This window comes from Watersipora subatra, chromosome 5 (assembly GCF_963576615.1).
Source record: "Watersipora subatra chromosome 5, tzWatSuba1.1, whole genome shotgun sequence".
Taxonomy (NCBI): Eukaryota; Metazoa; Bryozoa; class Gymnolaemata; order Cheilostomatida; family Watersiporidae; genus Watersipora; species Watersipora subatra.
In genome coordinates, this window is record NC_088712.1 from 36,311,328 (window position 1) to 36,330,221 (window position 18,894).

The following is an 18,894-nucleotide window of genomic DNA, read 5'->3' on the forward strand; positions in this document are numbered from 1 at the left end:
GCACATGCCACAACGTGACACTGTTAACACATTAAAACTATTAATGATATTAATGTGTAATAATAATAGTTGTAATAATATTATATTATTGTTCAATATTCTATTTATATTTATAGTCTGTTAATAAAACAGGTCTAAAACATTACACAAAGTATTCTATTAATGTTCTATTGACCGTTGTATGTGGGTTGTAATGATAGTGTATGCACATTGTATCCGCAATGTTTGTGTGTTGCAAGTGCCTTGTATGTGCATTGCGCATGTGTTGTATGCCCGTTGTACCGACCTAAGATGCGCTGTTACCCGATAGTTAGTAATGTACATATATTCACCTTTTTATGGTAATGTATGACTCTGGGTTTTATTATGTAAAGTACAAATAGCTCTTACTGCTAATTATGTTTTCTGTCATCAACTGCCAAGATTAAAGTTCAACTAAAAAAGGAAGCAAGCTAAAAATTATTTTCCACTTTATTATTTGACATTTTGCAAAATGATTTTTGCTAATTGCTTTTTGCTAATGCTCGTTGCGGATTTCTGGCCGTAGTTTGCTAATTACCAATTTTAAACTAAACAAAATAATTGTACCGTTGCAGTGGATACCAGAAGAGGGGATCAATGTCTTCAGCTTTTTCCTGCACACTCATCTTATCGGCAGAGCTATTCATGTTGAATGGTACAGAGATGGACAAAACATGGGCCTCCTTGCATTTGATGACTCCTATGACTTCAACTTTCAGGAAATGCGTATGATGGAGAACACCCACAAATTGCTGCCGGTCAGTTAATCTTGACATATATATTGACCATTAGCTTAAGCGCTTAGCTAATATGTTCATGGACTAAAATGTTGGACTTTGCATTGTTTACAGAAATAACTCATTTATTTAATATTAATTGTTTTGTACATAAACATCGATTTTTCTTTTTTTTATAATTTTTTTTCACTGGCATTGTAGAAAAAATGACCTAATAACTTTCATATTTGATTTAAATAGACCAGTTTCATAATATTCACCTGAGTGCCTGTCATACCATCACTTATTCAAATAGTCAGTTAGAAAACTGGTCTGTTGATAGTAAATGTCAGGCTTATTGGGTTGTCTTGCCAACAGTTGGCAATCGGTTGATTGAGTGTCCACTATCTCCAGTAGCACCCATTTTAGTGATGAACTCACACAAAGTGTGTGTAGATTTTATCAGAAAGTATCGGTGTTTTTTATCATTTGCGATTATTTTTGATGTTTGAAGTGATCTGACTGCCAGGATGTTTTAAGACTAAAATTGATAACACTTGCTTGCGGTTAAAACTGATAAATCAGAGTTTTGTATTATGGCATTTATAGTAGTAAATGCTATCTGAAAGTATCAGTATTTTTATATCGCTAGCGATTGTTTTCGCTGTTTGAGATGATCTGACTGCCAGGATGTTTCAAGATTAGTATGACAAACCTTGATCATGATTAAAACACTCAAATCAAGCCAAAGTGCAATTATGACATCTATAGCTGCAAAGAGACCAACAGAATAGAGATGCATAACCTTGTAACTTGAAACTTCAACACAATAACTGATATTAACTATAGCAACGATAGCAACTAGGGACATCATTTTACGCATATTTTCCTTCTGAGCATTTTAATTGCGATAAGGTTTTCATTGATTTTAGTCAAGAAACATCCTGACATTCAGATCAATTCAAACATCAACAACAATTGCAAATGCTGGTAACATTTCTATAATTTCTGATAAAATCTACAAAATAGGTGTATAAGTTCATTTTTAAATTGATTATAGTTTTTGCTATCAGCATCTATGGTTAGTAAAGCACTTCATATCTACCTAATCAGCAGGTTTCATGCATTCTAGTAAATTCTTCTTTAGATTAGGAGACAATATCCTTTTTTTCCATCAGTTTTGTTCAACTCTTAGCTTTATTTTCACTTCAACTTGTTTCTCAGATCGCAATCCTAACTATTTAAGTTTGCTAGAATTTTACCAGCTGTCAGTTGCTCATTGTAAATCATCAGCAACTAATAGCAAATTGTCAGCTGTCAGTTTGTAGTTGCCAATTGCCAGCTGGCAGTTGCCAGTTGTCAATTGACAGTCTTTAGTTGCTACTTGCCAGCTGTCAGTTTCCAATTGCCAGCTGCCAGTTTTCAGTCGCCAATTGTCAGTTGCTACTTGCCAGCTCTCAGTTTCCAATTGCCAGCTGTCAGTTTTCAGTTGCCAATTGTCAGTTGCTACTTTGCCAGCTGTCAGTTTCCAATTGCCAGCTGTCAGTTTTCAGTCGCCAATTGTCAGTTGCTACTTGCCAGCTGTCAGTTTCCAATTGCCAGCTGTCAGTTTTCAGTTGCCAATTGTCAGTTGCTATCTTAGCATCTATCAGTTGTCAATTGTCAGCTGTCAGTTTTCAGTCATCAATTGTCAGTCGTCAGTTGCTACTTGCCAGCTGTCAGTTTCCAATTGCCAGCTGCCAGTTTTCAGTCGCCAATTGTCAGTTGCTACTTGCCAGCTGTCAGTTTCCAATTGCCAGCTGTCAGTTTTCAGTCGCCAATTGTCAGTTGCTACTTTGCCAGCTGTCAGTTTCCAATTGCCAGCTGCCAGTTTTCAGTCGCCAACTGTCAGTTGCTACTTGCCAGCTGTCAGTTTCCAATTGCCAGCTGTCAGTTTTCAGTCGCCAATTGTCAGTTGCTACTTGCCAGCTGTCAGTTTCCAATTGCCAGCTGTCAGTTTCCAGTTGCCAATTGTCAGTTGCTACTTTGCCAGTTGTCAGTTTTCAATTGCCAGCTGTTAGTTTTCAGTGGTCAAATAGACTTTTTAGTGAACCACAAGTTAAGATAAAACAAATATGTCGCTATCACACCAAATTGTTGTTCCAGATTTTGACATCCGTGCCTAACTTACACCTTAGACCTTTTTCTTAAGGCCTCATCTATTATAGTTGGAGCACTTCGTCATCACTTTTCTATATTTATTTTGATACTTTTTATATATTTTCATATTTATATTTAAAATTTTATATTATATATTATTTTATATTATTAACTAATTATCTTTTGTTGCAAGTTTTAATACTTTGATACTATACTATTTCTCTTTTCAGGGAGACTCACTAAAGATCACCTGCTACTATTCTTCCGACACGAGAGACAACGTTACATTGGTAAACCCGTTACCGGCACCTTAGACTAAGTTATCATTGTGACTGACCAAATTTTATTGTTTCTCACTAGACTAGTAAATTAGCTAGCCAAGAATCTTAATTATATAAGAGTTCAGGTTAGCGTGTTACCTAGTTATATCAACTAGGTAAAAGCGGCCAGGCTGCGTTTTTTTCAAAACTTACTTCATAAACCTAAAATACCATTATGAATATGCCCAAGTTAATTTTATGCTAAAAGTTTTGATGTTCATTATTAACTTTTAATATAGATATTTTGAGTTGAGTTTAGCATGGTGGTCGAATTATTGACCTCAATTGTTGAAGAACACAATTTGGTACTGTTAGCATAGGGCTATCCAGTTCTTGCGTAGATCATGTTATCTACACATACGGTAAGTCACCCGGCTTCATATATCCAATGTTTTTGAGTACTTTATTGGTTATAATTTCATTTTAAATAGAAACGTTTTCTAAATTATGCCAAATAAAAAGCACAAACTATCACTGCTAGTCAACAAAAGGAAATAAGTGGTTTGTCATATAGCTATTAAAATACATTTCTCTGTTAAAAGATGAGAGATTCGACGGCATATTGCCCAAAGGAGCTAGCATAGCAATATCTCTTATAGACAGGTTTAGTGAAAAAACCAATTATATGAGAATGTTGAAGGCAAATAACCGTATATTCTGTTGGTCTTTTAGTTCATCCAATCATATATTTTATATAGTTCGTGATTCAATGACCTCTCTCCCTCCCTCAGTGATGTGTTTATAAACTCTGTTGTTCCATTTCTCATGACAACCTTAAGATAGTTGAACCATCATAGATTAGAATAAACCAAAGAACTAGCTATTGCCATGGGGAAATAGTATTCTGTGTGCTCATAGTACACTCATATGTCATAACGGATTATATCAGCTTGACTGTCTATGATTCAGGGAGGCTATAGTACACTCTCGGAGATGTGTTTGGCCTTTCTCAGTTACTACCCAAGACAAGATCTTGCCTACTGCACGTCGTTTCCTGGAATCGTATTTCCTAGCGATCCTGTTTACGATGCTCTAAATCTCAATACATCGGGGTAAGTGGTGGCAGTAAACAGAGGGTAAAGTAATAGTTAACAGAGGGTAAAGTAGTAGTTAACAGAAGGTAAGTTAGCAGTTAACAGAGAGTAAATTAGTAGTTAACAGAGGGTGGAGTAGTAGTTAACAGAGGGTAAAGTAGTAGTCTAATCAATGACTACTAAAAACATGGTTTTAGTTTTGGCATGTTCAGCCAATCTTTAGCAAAAATTACAAAAAATATATATGTATGCTAAAAGATGTCTCACTAAAAACCGTTATTGTATAGCTACATGGTCTTTAAGCACTGAGAAAACACCAAGGTCATGATTAGTTGCATTCAGTTTGCTAGTTCTGTAGACTATTGTTTGAACAGTTTCAGCATAATGTGTTTGCTGGAAGAAAATTCTTGCCGGTGTTAGTCGCACGTTTGCTTTTGCAACCTTGTTATTGAACACAGCGATGATAGCTTGCTCAATTGTTTCCTCTGCTCAGCTGTCACCTTTGGCAGCAAGATATGTATATTGCAGTAGCAACATATTAACTAGACTGAACTTACAGATATTCCAAATAAATTTTAACATTACCGTTACCCTAGCTACTAATAAACAATAAAAGTTACCGCCGTGCTTAACAGAAGAGACATTAAGGATTTTCGAGACATTTCATTGACTTGAAATTATTAATGCAATATTTGTAATTGTGAACAAATTATAATTAAAATAACACCATAAAATTTATAATTTTTTGCAAGATTTGTCCTACCTTCTTACTGCAACTCTTGTTTCATTCAAATAAAGCAAATTTTGTTATCTTTTTATGAACAACAATTATTTTCAGTTTAAACAATCTAATTTAAACCATGAACAGTTTATACGATAATAAATATTAGTGCTTGTAGAACAGGTATATGATACCAAATAAACAAAATCATTTTAGTAAAATGATTAATAAAAAACAAAAATATAAACTTGAACCACTGTTTAACGCTATCTGTAAAAATGGTAGTAAATAATAAAATTACAAAAAAAATAATTCTTTTCCTATGTATAAATTTTATATATTCCATATTTGCATTGCAAGTCCTCATTAGTTGATCATTCAATTAACTGTAGTGTAATAAGTACTACTGTAGTACTACCTTAGTACTACAGTAGTACTAAGGTAGAGTGAACAAAGATAACAAAAAATTTGAAATAATACTGTATTAATTCAATATTTAATTAGAACTGAAGATTGACAAATGCAGATGTTCAACAGCTAAAATATTGTTTCAACGTGGCTATGCAAGATTAGGTTATAATTTAAGAAACTGTCAAAAATGTTGTGATATCATCTGTCGTCTGTTTGTCTGTCAACTTTTCTTGCTAACTATCTATAGAACTGGAGGACTAGCAGGACTTCGTAAAATATCTAATTGGACGAGTGAACTTGTGAGCACCCTTCAGGATGGAATTGATCAGACGTTTCACTTTTCTAAATGCACCAGAGAAAATGGAACTCCTTACAACGTAAGAGTGCTATTCTGTCATGAAAGCTTGTCTTTTATGATAACAAGCCTAAAGGACAAATGACAGCAGGTAGCAGGTAGTGCAGGACTTAGGTGATAAGCTCCAACGGGTAGCTGGTAGTCCGGGGCTTAAATGACAACCTCCAGTAGGTAGCAAAGAGTAGTGGGCCTAGATAACAAACTCCGACAGGTGGCAGGTAGTGCAGAACCTAGATGATGCCCTAAAAATGAGCTGTTAAAATTATTAAAACCATTATGTTCATATAGATATAAAGGACAATTTCAATTGATTCAACTGTGAGATCATAAAACTAACAACATGTCATAGTTAGGTCTGCATTTTTAAAATGCAACCATTGCGAGAATGCATGACCGTTTGTTCTGGCTGCCGTAAGATGCATAGCTCCATAATTACCCAAGCGGCTCATAACTGCTTAAAAATAGCTTTAAATAGGAAATGCGTACTTAGAACAACTCCACAAGAATTTTATTTGTTTTTGTAGTAGCCTACGTAAATATTTTTTCTCAGATTAGCTCCCATTCTAGAGCACAAGATGTTGTCTGCCCAAAAGACTTGGCACATGTATTGAAAAAAGATGAAGTAGAGGTGCTCAATTTTTGACTTCGTGTTGTTTTACTGTTTTGGTTTTTATAACGAACATAAAAAATAATAACTAACTCAAAATACTTTTGTTAGCTTTATTTGTTTATTATAGTTACTTTTTTATTAATTAAATAAATAAAAAAATTTAAATAAATTTGTCTGTTTTCTATGTTCAGTTACCAAAAAAAATTTGATCAAATTTTACGGCCTCCTACTTCATGCATTAAGTATTTCTTCATTATTTGATTGTTGAAACAATTTTATTTTACAAACCAGATCATATAGAGACATGATTTGTTTATATAAATGCTACTAAGTCACACACAGTTTAGATTAGCATACGTTCAACTTTATGTTCCCACTTAAGATTGTTTTTATAATTAAAAGGAAATAACTCAAAACAAAAAGTATTGTATATATTATTTACTGTTTACTGAAAACATGCAAATTTTGCAGTCAAAATGCAAACAAAAATGTTGAAAGTTATCTTAGCATCTTAAATTATATAAACATTGCGGAGATAGACAAATGACTATACATGCAACAAGCAAAAGTACTGTTTCTTGCTTTAGTAGACTATAAAAAATGGAGTTGAGATTGATTTATGTGAGTCAACCATTGTTAAATCGTCTGAGATGCTAAAAGTAACTGTTTATTGCAGCTATCAAGTCATTTGATCAACCCAATTGGCTACCCTGCAGGAGAAAGAGTTGAAGAAAGACACTGTCCTAGTGATATGATTAAAGACCACCAAAAGGCTGCTGAGAATGACGTGGAAAAAAGCAAACCAGCTGAAACGGTCGAGCAACAAAACAAAAATTCAGCGACTTTTAATGGTCTCTGTTTCTTCTCAGTCCTACCACTGGCCTTTGTCATGTTGTATTAGCTCTATGTTTCGTAGATCTATCACTGGCCTACTATTAGTCAGCTTTATGTATATTTCATAACAGTCATAACAAACACTTTGTGGTTCCATATCATATCATTTGAACTAGGTAGTGACACTTGTCATTCAATTTAGTTAAACGTGACAGCTACATGCAGGTGCTTGGAAAACCCAACACTTTTTGAGTAATGCCGAAGCTCAGGTAGCAAAATGTCTTACTGCCATCATTGAGCTTGCAGAGATAGTAAATGATGACATCTACACTAATCTCTGAATCCATATGTATGTCACTGTAGCTGTAATTGAAATGGTAAGCTAAAATTCTGTAAATTGAAGCCTTTCAGAATGTGACCAGATGTAGGCAGTAAGGTTGCAGTTCAAATATTTTTCAAGTCAAATTTGGTCTCATGCAAAGAGATACAAGCTATAAATTTTCATGCAAAACTATTTATAACTCAATGTATGTTTTGAAACATGAAAACATAAAATAAGCGTGTCAATTATTTTGGTTTGAAACAAGAACCTCGACAAAAACACGAGCTGTCATCCTTTGCGTTCTTTTTGTCTGCGCTTTGAGTAGTTGTTGTTGCTAGGTAACACTTTTACTTGATTTTACCATTATGCTTTTGTGGATATGATTATGATATAATATTATATGATATAATTATCCATCTTGTAACAATTATTCTTGCATGTTGTTTCCAGCTTATTTTATGGTTTCTCTTATTTAGATAAAATATATTTGTTGTGATACAAACATAATATGCCACAAAAGTGTTTCACTAAATTCAAACTGAAATTGTAAATTTAAGATGTAATAAAATTATTTTGGCCTGAGCTGCCGAGGATTGACTGGCTGACCTTAGCACATTGTTGCTCAAGTTGCTAAACACCATGAATGTTATTTAAATTTTCTACAGCAAAGGTTATAAAAAACTAGTACCCAGGCAGTTCCGTGCTCTGTGAGAGATCATCACATGTAATAACTATGTACACAGCTATTCCTAGATGAGGTAAGGTGGTTCAGTGGTGCAGTGGTGCAGTGGCGATGAGCTTGGCTCAGAACTAGAATATTCTGGTTTTATACCTGTGTGGTGCAATCTTGTTTCCTAACGCTGGTAGTGCGACTTTGATGTTTAATGTTTGAGGTGATCTGACTGTCAGAATGTTTCAAGATTGAAAATGTAAAAACTTGATCATGGTTGAAACGCTAAGAAGAAAAATAGCTGCCAAAATGACATCACTAGTTTTGCAGCTTGATGTCTCTTTTGTTATTGCTGCTGGCTAGTACATTTGCCATTGCATCAGGATTAATCAGTATATGGAGAATTATCTCTTGCAACGGGAAGGCTCTGCAGGGGTATAGCGATAGTGTGAGTTTTTTTTAATCTGATGCGCCGTGTTCGATTCCCATGCAAAAAGTTTTTTTTCTTTTGTTCGTAGCACGGCTTCAAACAAACGGACACGGATATTATTATAGTAAAGATTTAAAACAACAGTTCGTCACAAATCAAAACAAAATCTAAAGAATTATATAGATTTTTTTAAGATTTAACACAAAGTAGGTAGGAAGGTTTCTACCTATTTTGTGCTAAACCTACATGGCAGCTAGATGCAGTTCAGCAACAGCTTTACTTACTATAAACTAAATCTCTACTTGTTCAGTACATATCATCATCGGTGGTCTCTCACGGTGCACAGGACTGCCAGGGTACCAGTAATAATAATAACAATATAATTAATAATTATAATAAAATTTAGTTTTTAGCAATCTAATAAAAATTACAGAATGATTTCTCTAGTTCACATGTATTAATGAAAGTCAAATTATTTGTAGTTGACTCCGTTTAGAAATTATTATGTGAACATTCGAGGGTTTCCTGTGATTAGCCAGCAATGCACAAACTGGCATTTATAGAAAGACAGACAGGAGATGGGTTTCTAGGACTTGTTGTATTATTGTTGCAGCTTGGTGCTGCGTCAAAACATTGTTGTGGTTTGCTCACAGATTAATCAAAAGAACAAAACTATTTTAAAGAAAACGTCATTTTACATTAGTATTTATTTAAAATTTGCATGGTTTTTGCATTTGACTTTCTTTATGTGTTATATATACATTATTTATTTATATTTGTTTATTTGATCGTGTGTAAAGTTTTTATTTATTTATTTGTTTATTAAGTTTTCACAGCTGCTACATACAAATGCAATTTAATTTTTTTACTTTTTAAAAAGGTTATCTGTTTCAATTGTTATTTTTCATATTTTTTAGTATCTCCACTTACTTAAAACTTGTTACATGTCAAGTAACTAAAAAAAGAGGAGGATCTTCGAAAAGTAGAGACTATGTCCTCCTTAGTCATAATTTCAGCAAACATAGCCTTAGCTCTATCACCTATGAAAAATGTCTTCCTTATTTCATTCTATTCAGTCAAAATATGTCATTCTAAAAACTCTGACTGATGCAGCCGTTACTCACTTAATCATTACTAATCAATAGTAATCAATAGTAATCAATATGATGAATGCACTTACCTGTGATACTACTCTGTGAATGCTCATTATTAAGTTAAAACGTAATCAAAGCTAGTAAATTAATATGTGTATTTTATTTTATTAATTTGTGTATCTCTTGATGGAAAATATGATTTGATAGCGCTGGTCATTTGCACAGCTTCTATGATTGGGTGACTCGCGGCAACTGATTACATCATTTGTTTTCTTCTGCTGTGGCACTGAAGAAAGTCTTGCATCAAAAGCAACATGCCAAATATTTATCTATATAAAACTCTTGTATGAGTATTTCTCTATCCAGTTTGAAACATATTAAACTTACCCGAATACATAGCTTTCTCTATGCCTGCTCAAAATAACACTTAATCTGCATGCATCTTTTGCACTTATTAGTTATCTACCCTCCATTCTTTTCCTGAAGAAGAGGGCAACTCGAAACTCAACAGTTCTATTTCTCAGAAACATGTGTTTTTGGACCTGATAGGAAGAAATAACTAAAAGCAGCCAGCCAAGCAGTAAGGTGCATTTAATGCCTCTGCCTAGTAGAATCATCGACCGGTGCAAAATTTTCAGATACATATGTTTCTTCTGGACCTGATAGGAAGAAATAATTAATGCCAGCGGGCTAAGCAGTAAGGTGCAACTAATGCCCTTTATCAGTAGAATCATTGACTGGTGCAAAATTGACTGGTGGAGCAAAAGGAGCTGGTTGATGCAGTTAGCTATGATCTGAGCAAACTGCTAGAGAGCTGAAAAACAAGCTGATAACTATTGGTATAATTCAGTGGTGGGACATTACTGATATGTTGGTCTAATATTACACACTGTATAGATTGACTATGTATTCTGAATGCTGTTGGTGTAAAAATGCTTGTAGTATTAGGTGTAAAAGATATGAGCTAGTAGAGAGTTCTGTGCTTGTATTGCAAAATATGAACATAAAGAAGTGTGTTAGCTGAAGCCTGACAGCATCTTATATAGGGATTGAGCCGGCAAAACACAGACAGTAATTGTAAGTGCTTTAACTATTGATGAGATTGTAGCAAAGATGACAATTGGAGAAATATCTAGGAGTAATAAAGAGTTCAACTCAACTAGTTTATGCAGATAGAAACATGTTTATAGAAGCTAATACATACAGTATATGTAGAGGCTATATACATGTAGGTACTAACTAAAAATACACACAGTTCCTGAATACATGAATAAGTAAATGAGTAGACAACTCATAAATCTCTCTACACACTAAAAGCAAGCAGAACTTAATCGCTGTAAGGACAGAAAATTATGTCATACCTGACTATTATTGAGGTTACTACCTGCGCAAATTTTGACACATTCCAGGGCAATAACTAACAAGCCTTTCTCAGTAACGTAAGCTAATAATTAGACAGTAAATAGTGATAATCTCTCTGTCTAATAGATGCAGCACTGAAAGGGAACGTTTCAGCTAAATTTAAGCAAGGAAGAAAAATAACACTACAGAATCTTTGGCTATATCTGCAGTGATCATTTTTCATCTTCAAAGTTTAGAGGGAGTTTTTAAAACACCAGGTGCCTTGAGAGTTTTCCTTACTTAGGGAGTTAGAAAGAGGGCAGGTCTGATCTCGGGAGGGTCTCCCTAAACAAAGAATTGTCAACTATGTGTTCACTAGTTTCAACGAGCTGCATACTTGGTATACATTGTATGTACAGTCGGCACTCGTTTCTTTGGATTTCCCTTCTTCAAACTTTCAATTGTTCAGACATTGTCTGGTTTCTGAACAATTTTTCAATGTGGCCATGTCTATTAAAATCACAGCTTTGACCGATCGGTGACTCTCGTGACAGACGATGCATGGCCATAAGTTTCGCAAGTGCCAGAGTGTGGTACTGTAATTTTCGTTTGTCATTATTACTGCTATAAATATTATACTCAACATTCCTATTATTAGGTATAACCATATTTTACTCTCTTATAATAATAATGGCATGCTTCTGTCATGTATTGACAATGCTTAGTAGTGTTCTCATGATGCAGAGAAACACACCGCCAGGACTAGTTTTTTATGAGCTACCTTGGGTGGTCCTAACGCTAATCAAGGGCTTCTTCTGGAACTGTCAGATTTACCCGAAGGGATGCCTTTTTTGCAACACGTCCAGTCTGACAGAGCCAGGTAGCCATTTCACTTGCCCAATGTGCGAAGGACAGAGGTAGGTGGATCTTTGACGTGCCGATGTTGTCAATGTGATACACGGGGCCTCCAAGTTATGGTCTAGATCCGAAAGACCCAGCAATTTAGGGGTGAAAGCTTGCTGAGAGCTTTTTGTCAGACTGTCATTAAGTAAGACTCGAACCACCAACCCTACACCCAACACCAACCCCATGGTTGACAATCAAAGGTGCTACCACTAGGCCAATCTGACACCCTACTCTCTTATATATACCGTATATACCTTATATGCGTATTGTACCATACTGCATTTAAGGAGTATATGTGTGAGACAATTTAGGATGGTCAGTGTACAGTATTCCATTTTTAATGGTCTATTCTGTATAATTCTGAACAAATGAGAGTTGCATGTACGCAAAAACAAATTGCTTTCATAGCAATAAAAGCTCTTGTTTTTTTTCTGATACATGGATTATAAACTGTCATGTCATGTCTCAAAACCTGTATGCTTTGCAGAAAAATAATGTAATTTTTAATTAATTAGTGTCAAGTTTAAAAGGTTATCACTCAACTTATTTATATGTCGGATAAATTGTGAAAACTCATTATTGTTGCCTACTTTTAACCTGCCCATTACAAGTGATCGCATTCACCTTTGCACATTAACTAAGAGTTGTGAGCTACTAAGCAGACAACTCCTGTTTTCTAAATAAATTTCATGCTAGTATTTGTATGATTTCATGGCTAATAAAAACATAATTTTTTCTAGATACAGTAAATTGTGTATCAGAACACCGCCTGTCTGAGTTCAATATGCCTAGCATTCGTTGTTAAAGGAGGCATATACACAATATATTCTATAGACATATCATATTATAGACACAATATATGCTATAGACATATCATATTATAGACACAATATATGCCATAGACATATCATATCATAGACACAATATATTCTATAGACATATCATATTATAGACACAATATATGCTATAGACATATCATATTATAGACACAATATATGCTATAGACATATCATATCATAGACACAATATATGCTATAGAGCTATGCTATATGCTACATGCTATGATCACAATGTAGCTAAACTTGGACTAAATGCAGAAATCTATTTAATGATTTTTAGAATATCTTAATTAAAATTTAACATACGTTTATCATAATAATCTTTACGTGCTGTTATCTATTTTTTCCAATGAAATTTCTTTTTTCCCACGCCGGTAGTTGGTCAGAACGCTACTCCATGAGCCAATTATCTCATTGTTTTGTATTGCTAATTGCTTCAACTGTAAAACAGTCCTTGAATCGGAGAAGTTTCAAAACATCCGCCATTTAAGGGAAGCGCTATTGTTGTTATCAGATACCTAGCACTTGAGTAGTGATGTCAGCCAAAGCTTCTTTGTTATACCTTACGGCGGTGAACTGAAATGATCCATTTGTTAACAATTAGTCGCACCTATGATTTGCCTTTGAGGATGGGCACGATTGTCTCTCAGCTTTCTAGTTTTACAATAACTTCTATTGTTGTCCACGGGTGACATCATCTGGACGGATTCTCAAGAAAGTGTTTGTTTGTATACACCATGATTGCGTGTCTATACCTACAGCTAACTGCATTACAACCTGCTTCAATACATTATGTGAGTCACAAGGTTTAATCGAGTTGTTTTTCTTATTATCACAACTCTGGTACTCAGAGCATGACATATTCTGGCAAAGAAGCAATTCACCAGATAGTTATCCTAAAGTTAAGTGATTCTCTTTACATATTTTACAGGATTCCCTGGCGTAGGGCCAATTGGAAGATTCCTCTTTGAAAACTCACAATATTACAGTAAGATAACCACGGTCACGGCTGCCTGTCTAACAACTGCAGCCATGACCTAATTTTTCTAAAATGCCAGACCTGCAAACAATCCCCATAAATGGCTACTGTTGGTGACAGGAATGGCAGGACTACTCTCTGCAACTTGACATGCCTTCAGTCATTGAGGTTCCCTTGCCACAGGACTCAGGCATGTCTGGCAAAAAGCACAAAGACATGGTGCCAAAATGCTCTCAAAAATACGCAAAGTCTCTGCTTCCAGTAAGCTAAGCTGACATCACACTCTATCTCTGAGGGACTGCTCACATGCAGTCTTACATGTTCCGTGAGTTGTGTAAAGGAACTAATGCTATCTTGTTTGTAAATACTACGCCTCGCAGTTTGATGTGTTCAATCAAATAGTATGTCTCAATTTGCTGTGTTGTAGGTGCAAAATATGTGGGAATGTGATTACAAGCTTTTAAAAGCTAAAAAGCGAACAGTTAATCGCAGCCACACGAGACTGCTGTAGTTTGGATTCTCTTTCCAAAACGGCTCAAATGGGACGTAGTTGTACAAGATGGCTTATGTTTACACTTTCACGCAACCTCATTCGTCGAAATATTTTCACAAATATACTTCATGCAATCAATAAAACCATGTCTATTGCTCTTACGTGTCTATTTTATCGTCTTTGTAATGCTGTCACTTTCAACACTGATATCCTATAACCTACCATAAAAATTCATTTAAATTTTTAACCTTAGCTCAATGGAGTACATATCATTGTCTGATAAACATGACGAGCCTGTTAGTCACATGTGATAATCGATAAATGCTGCAGAAATTATTCGTGAAGTATGGGTCACATGATCAGATTACGACTAGACGATTAAACCAAGCCGAAACAAAACTGTAAAGTAGCGAGCATCTATATTTGATATGGGGTCTTCAGTAAAACCCGAAGTGTTAGTCATAAATTAGTGCTATGAGAAGTTTTATATCGAGCCTTTTAATGGCCTTTCAATTTACGTGAGAACATCACGTGACAAGACAATAACCAAATGCAATGACTACGTCAGAGAAATAAACTGATTCCAATCTGCGGCGGCTTTTCGTTTTTGAGCTTTAAGGAGCTTGCAATCACATTTCTACATATTTTGCACCTACAACACAGCAGAGTAAAACATGGTGAATCTTTTGATACCAAATAACTGTAAAGTGAATTTTGTTGCAAGTCAACCTTTAAGGTAAAGCAGGTGGAACTGCAAAAATCACCACAGGAATGACTGAAAAGTGGGTAATGTTTACAGTAGAATAGCTTATATAACATTCTTTCCTGTGTCATTAGCAAGTGCCGTTGCCAAGCGTGAAACAAGCATGAAGCATTTGCTAAAAATTGGTGAGTAGCAAAATCTGCTTGACTGCAGGGTTTGTGCCGTCTCCGTCTTGCGGATGGTGTAAACTTGCGAATTAACCACATTTTGGAAACATAGAGACAGATGCAGCAGTGAATGACAACAAATGTAGAAGTATTAGGATTGTTTGATATGTATATAGGCTTTGCTATTGCGATTAGCTCACTGATTGCTTGCAAAACTGGCATTAGCTGTATTATTTTGCAATGCTGACACAGTAACAGCATCGAAACTTTCGTTGATGGGAGCACATGAAGGGACTTTTCAAAAAGATTTCAACTGTACAACTTCAGTCATGCTCAGTTTGACTCAGGAAGATAGGTGCAATCAATACTCATTTCTGATTGGACAACTTATATTAAAACATTAAATATTCCTTTTGTTCTTTTACCAATGTTTGGTTCAATCGAAGTGCAAAAGACACAATAGAAATCTTTAGACAGAAAAGGCTCAAACACACTAGGTGATATGTAGCACGATTATGCGCGGAACTCATCCAGCAAGGTGATGCTGTGCGATAACGCTAGACTTTCTCTATCAGAACTTAAACACATGCGAGATGCATTTTGATTGGTTGGTTTTTCCCTAGAATTTAATGCTCTATCAGCTAATCTTTTGTGTCAATGTTCGCCAGCATAAAACAAATATATTTTGCTATTTGGTTATAATTGAAACATCATCAAAATGAACACTGAATTGTTCATAGATTTAATAAGAGCAAACATAGTCCTGTATGACACAACACATAAAAAGTACAAGCAGTTGAAAACCAACATTTGGGAGTCAATCGTTGCACAGGTTGACTATCTTGAAAATGGTAAATATTTATTATATTAAAACTAAAAAATTACTATTAAGTAAACTATAAATACAAATCATAAAATATGGCCATTAAAAATAGCAAAACCGTTTTTTTTCCTTGTCTTCTTGTAGTGTAAAGTTCAAGAAAATGAGATAGGCTTAATAACAAAAGCAGAAGTTGTTTACGTCGTTGTCTAGAAGGGGCCATATTGACTTACCTAAATTTATTAATAACTCCAAAGAAGCTGATGATACGGAATTTTAATGGCAGTTTGTGAGCGTGCTCGCGTTATCGTTTGCTGGTGAATCGCTCAAGTGGGTTTAGGCACACGCCGGCGAAATCTCCGCGCTCTACGCGATAAAAATGTCTAGTCTGTTTGCACATTAAAGCAGAAAACCACTACAACAACATCTACTTCCTGTGTTTGTTTAGAACTCCTGCGACTAAACTTCGCAAACTTCAGTTGTTCTGCTGCGTACTTCAGAATCTTTTGTTGGGCTTTCATGCGGCTGCCCTTTTATTGCATCCTCAAGTGTGCTCCAGATTTTGGATTATCCTAACTACCTCTACACATAACCCACTAACTCGCGTTTTAGGAAGCCTAAAGTCTTATCAGACCTGTGACCAAGGTTTCAATTTTTCTATATTTTGCAGACTGGAAAGCGTAGAAAACGTGTTCACATTTGCATGACCTACATTTAGTTTCGGCCAGTTTGAGGCCGTTTATTCCAAACACGCTCATTTCTAAGTGCGTGTTAAATTTTTGCTAATGTTTAAAATCTAATGAATTTTTATGCTTAAAAAATTTGTATTTATTCTCTCATACATATTACAAATATTTTTTTTATTTTGTGACACCAACATACTACAACCACCATTTTATGTTTCAGTACATGAACTTTCTATTATTACAACCTACAATTTACTACTCCAACTCCTCTACAATACAATTAGGTTAGCAACTTTTAAAGCACTTTTGCTGAAATCACTCAACAATTTCTGATTGCTGTCATTTCATGTTTTTATTTGACATTTAACGAATAACTTCATTTTGTTAATAATGATTGCTAAGATCAATAAAAAGCTATAGGCCCTACGTACAAACTGGATTGAAGAAACAAGTAAGCAGGCAGCACTAAGTGTATTTTATTGCGTTATTGTTGCCTGTTTGCAAGTTGCTGCCCACTATGATTGCCGAGCCTATTGTCAGGTCATAGAAAACATTGTTTAGTTGTGCTATATAGAAGCATGTAACCTAAGAATAAAGATTTTAGGTTCAATAGACTTAGAGTTTATCATGCTAACAAACAGACGTAACTTATACAATATAACATCATATTACCTACCGATCAGGTACCGTACTGGCCTAGCCTTTTGTAGCATGTTTTCTCAACAAACTAAAATTTTTATTATAACAAGAGCCGTTTTCCTCCATCTGTCCGTCTGCCTGTTTTTGTGCCTTCGTCCGTCCGTCTGTTTGTTCGTCTGTCTGTCCGTCTGTTTGTCCGTCCGTCTCAAGCCATGCTAAGAGCATTAAAGAAAAAATATTGTACCACACAGGAGTTGGTTCTTGATTTTCAGATTCTCAACCAAACACACTGGTCACCAACTGCACTACTTCATTACCTTTTTATGTCATAGAATAATTGTGCACATAGTTACTACACATGATGATTTCTCACGACACCGTTGGCAGCTCAATATGATACTCTGTGCAAGTGACCTGGCAGTTGAGTTTGCAGTTTGAGTTCTGAGAGATTGTCAGATGTAATAAATATGTGCACAACTATTCCAATATGTAGGAAGGTAATCGATTGGCACAAGTGTTAGTGTTGTGGTCTACAAAACTGAAGGTTATGAGTTCAAGCTCTCTATGATGCCATATTTTCCCTAACATCTAACTGTGGCTTCGAACAGACAGACAGACTAACAAACAGACAGACACAGCTTGAATTATAGTAACGGTTTGACTTCAGTAGTGAATGACAACAAATTGAGGTCTACTAGAAAAGTGCCTACCAATGATTACAACTAACTATTGAGGTCAAGTGCTTGCTACGAATTGAGTTTAAAGATACACATTGAGGGGGATCACATTGTAAACTGGAGTTGACAAACAATGGTCTCCACTCGGCAAACAGAGACAAGTAGGTTACTTCCTTTGTTACTGTAGAGAAAACTCTAGTGAGTAGCTTGGTCTGTTTTACTTACCTGTACTTTTAAAAAGATAAAATAATATTTTATAAACATAAACATTTTGTTATATTTTATAAACATATTATTTTTCTCATTTCTTTCTGGCAAAACCTCGAAGTTCAAACAAATTTCTGGTATAACCTATGTTAAAATTTCTAGACTCTAAAAAATTGCTAGTTGAAGTCAATTTTTTAAGCTTTATAATACTTAACTTTAAGTTTCTAATTGAAGGTAACGGTAAATAGATTTTTTTATTAGATGTTTGCCAGGCTGATGTAAACAAAGACTTTATATAATATTTCAAATTAGTTTCCGTTTTTTTGGTAAACAATTTAAAAATTTACGATTCGTTTTGATTTTTTAAATGTAGAGGGTATCCCATTACAAAAATAGGAAAAATATGAAAGAATAAGGTAGTGTTCGCTGTTTAGGTTTACACGATCTCTCTCCTTCTCTCTTTCTCTCTCTCCTTTCTCTCCCTCCTTTCTCTCCCTCTTTCCCTCTCTCTCTCTTTCTCTTCCTCTCTCTCTCTCCTTCTCTTTCCCTCTCTCTCTCTTTCTCTCTTCCTTTCTCTCCTTCTCTCCTTCTCTCCCTCTCTCCCTCTCTCCCTCTCTCCCTCTCGCAGTCTCTCTCACTCTCTCCCTTTCTCTCTCTTTTTCTCTCTTTCTCTCTCTCCCTCTCTCCCTCTCTCCCTCTCTTTCTCTCTTTCTCCCTCTCTCCCTCTCTCCCTCTCTCCCTCTCTCCCTCTCTCTTTCTC

The 18,894-nt window shown here is 35.2% G+C and overlaps 1 protein-coding gene across 1 annotated transcript in view; it reads left to right on the forward strand.

Annotated features, from left to right (window-relative positions):
* The window catches only part of LOC137396423 (DBH-like monooxygenase protein 1 homolog), a 34,150-nt gene extending 26,086 nt beyond the window's left edge, over positions 1 to 8,064 (forward strand). Inside the window, exons 10-14 of the mRNA XM_068082699.1 lie at positions 597 to 779; positions 3,107 to 3,166; positions 4,106 to 4,248; positions 5,610 to 5,739; positions 7,004 to 8,064. Of these exons, the coding sequence (XP_067938800.1) occupies positions 597 to 779; positions 3,107 to 3,166; positions 4,106 to 4,248; positions 5,610 to 5,739; positions 7,004 to 7,228 (741 nt within the window). The 3' untranslated portion in view covers positions 7,229 to 8,064. The remainder of the gene's footprint in view (positions 1 to 596; positions 780 to 3,106; positions 3,167 to 4,105; positions 4,249 to 5,609; positions 5,740 to 7,003) is intronic.
* The last annotated feature ends 10,830 nt before the right edge of the window (positions 8,065 to 18,894 follow it).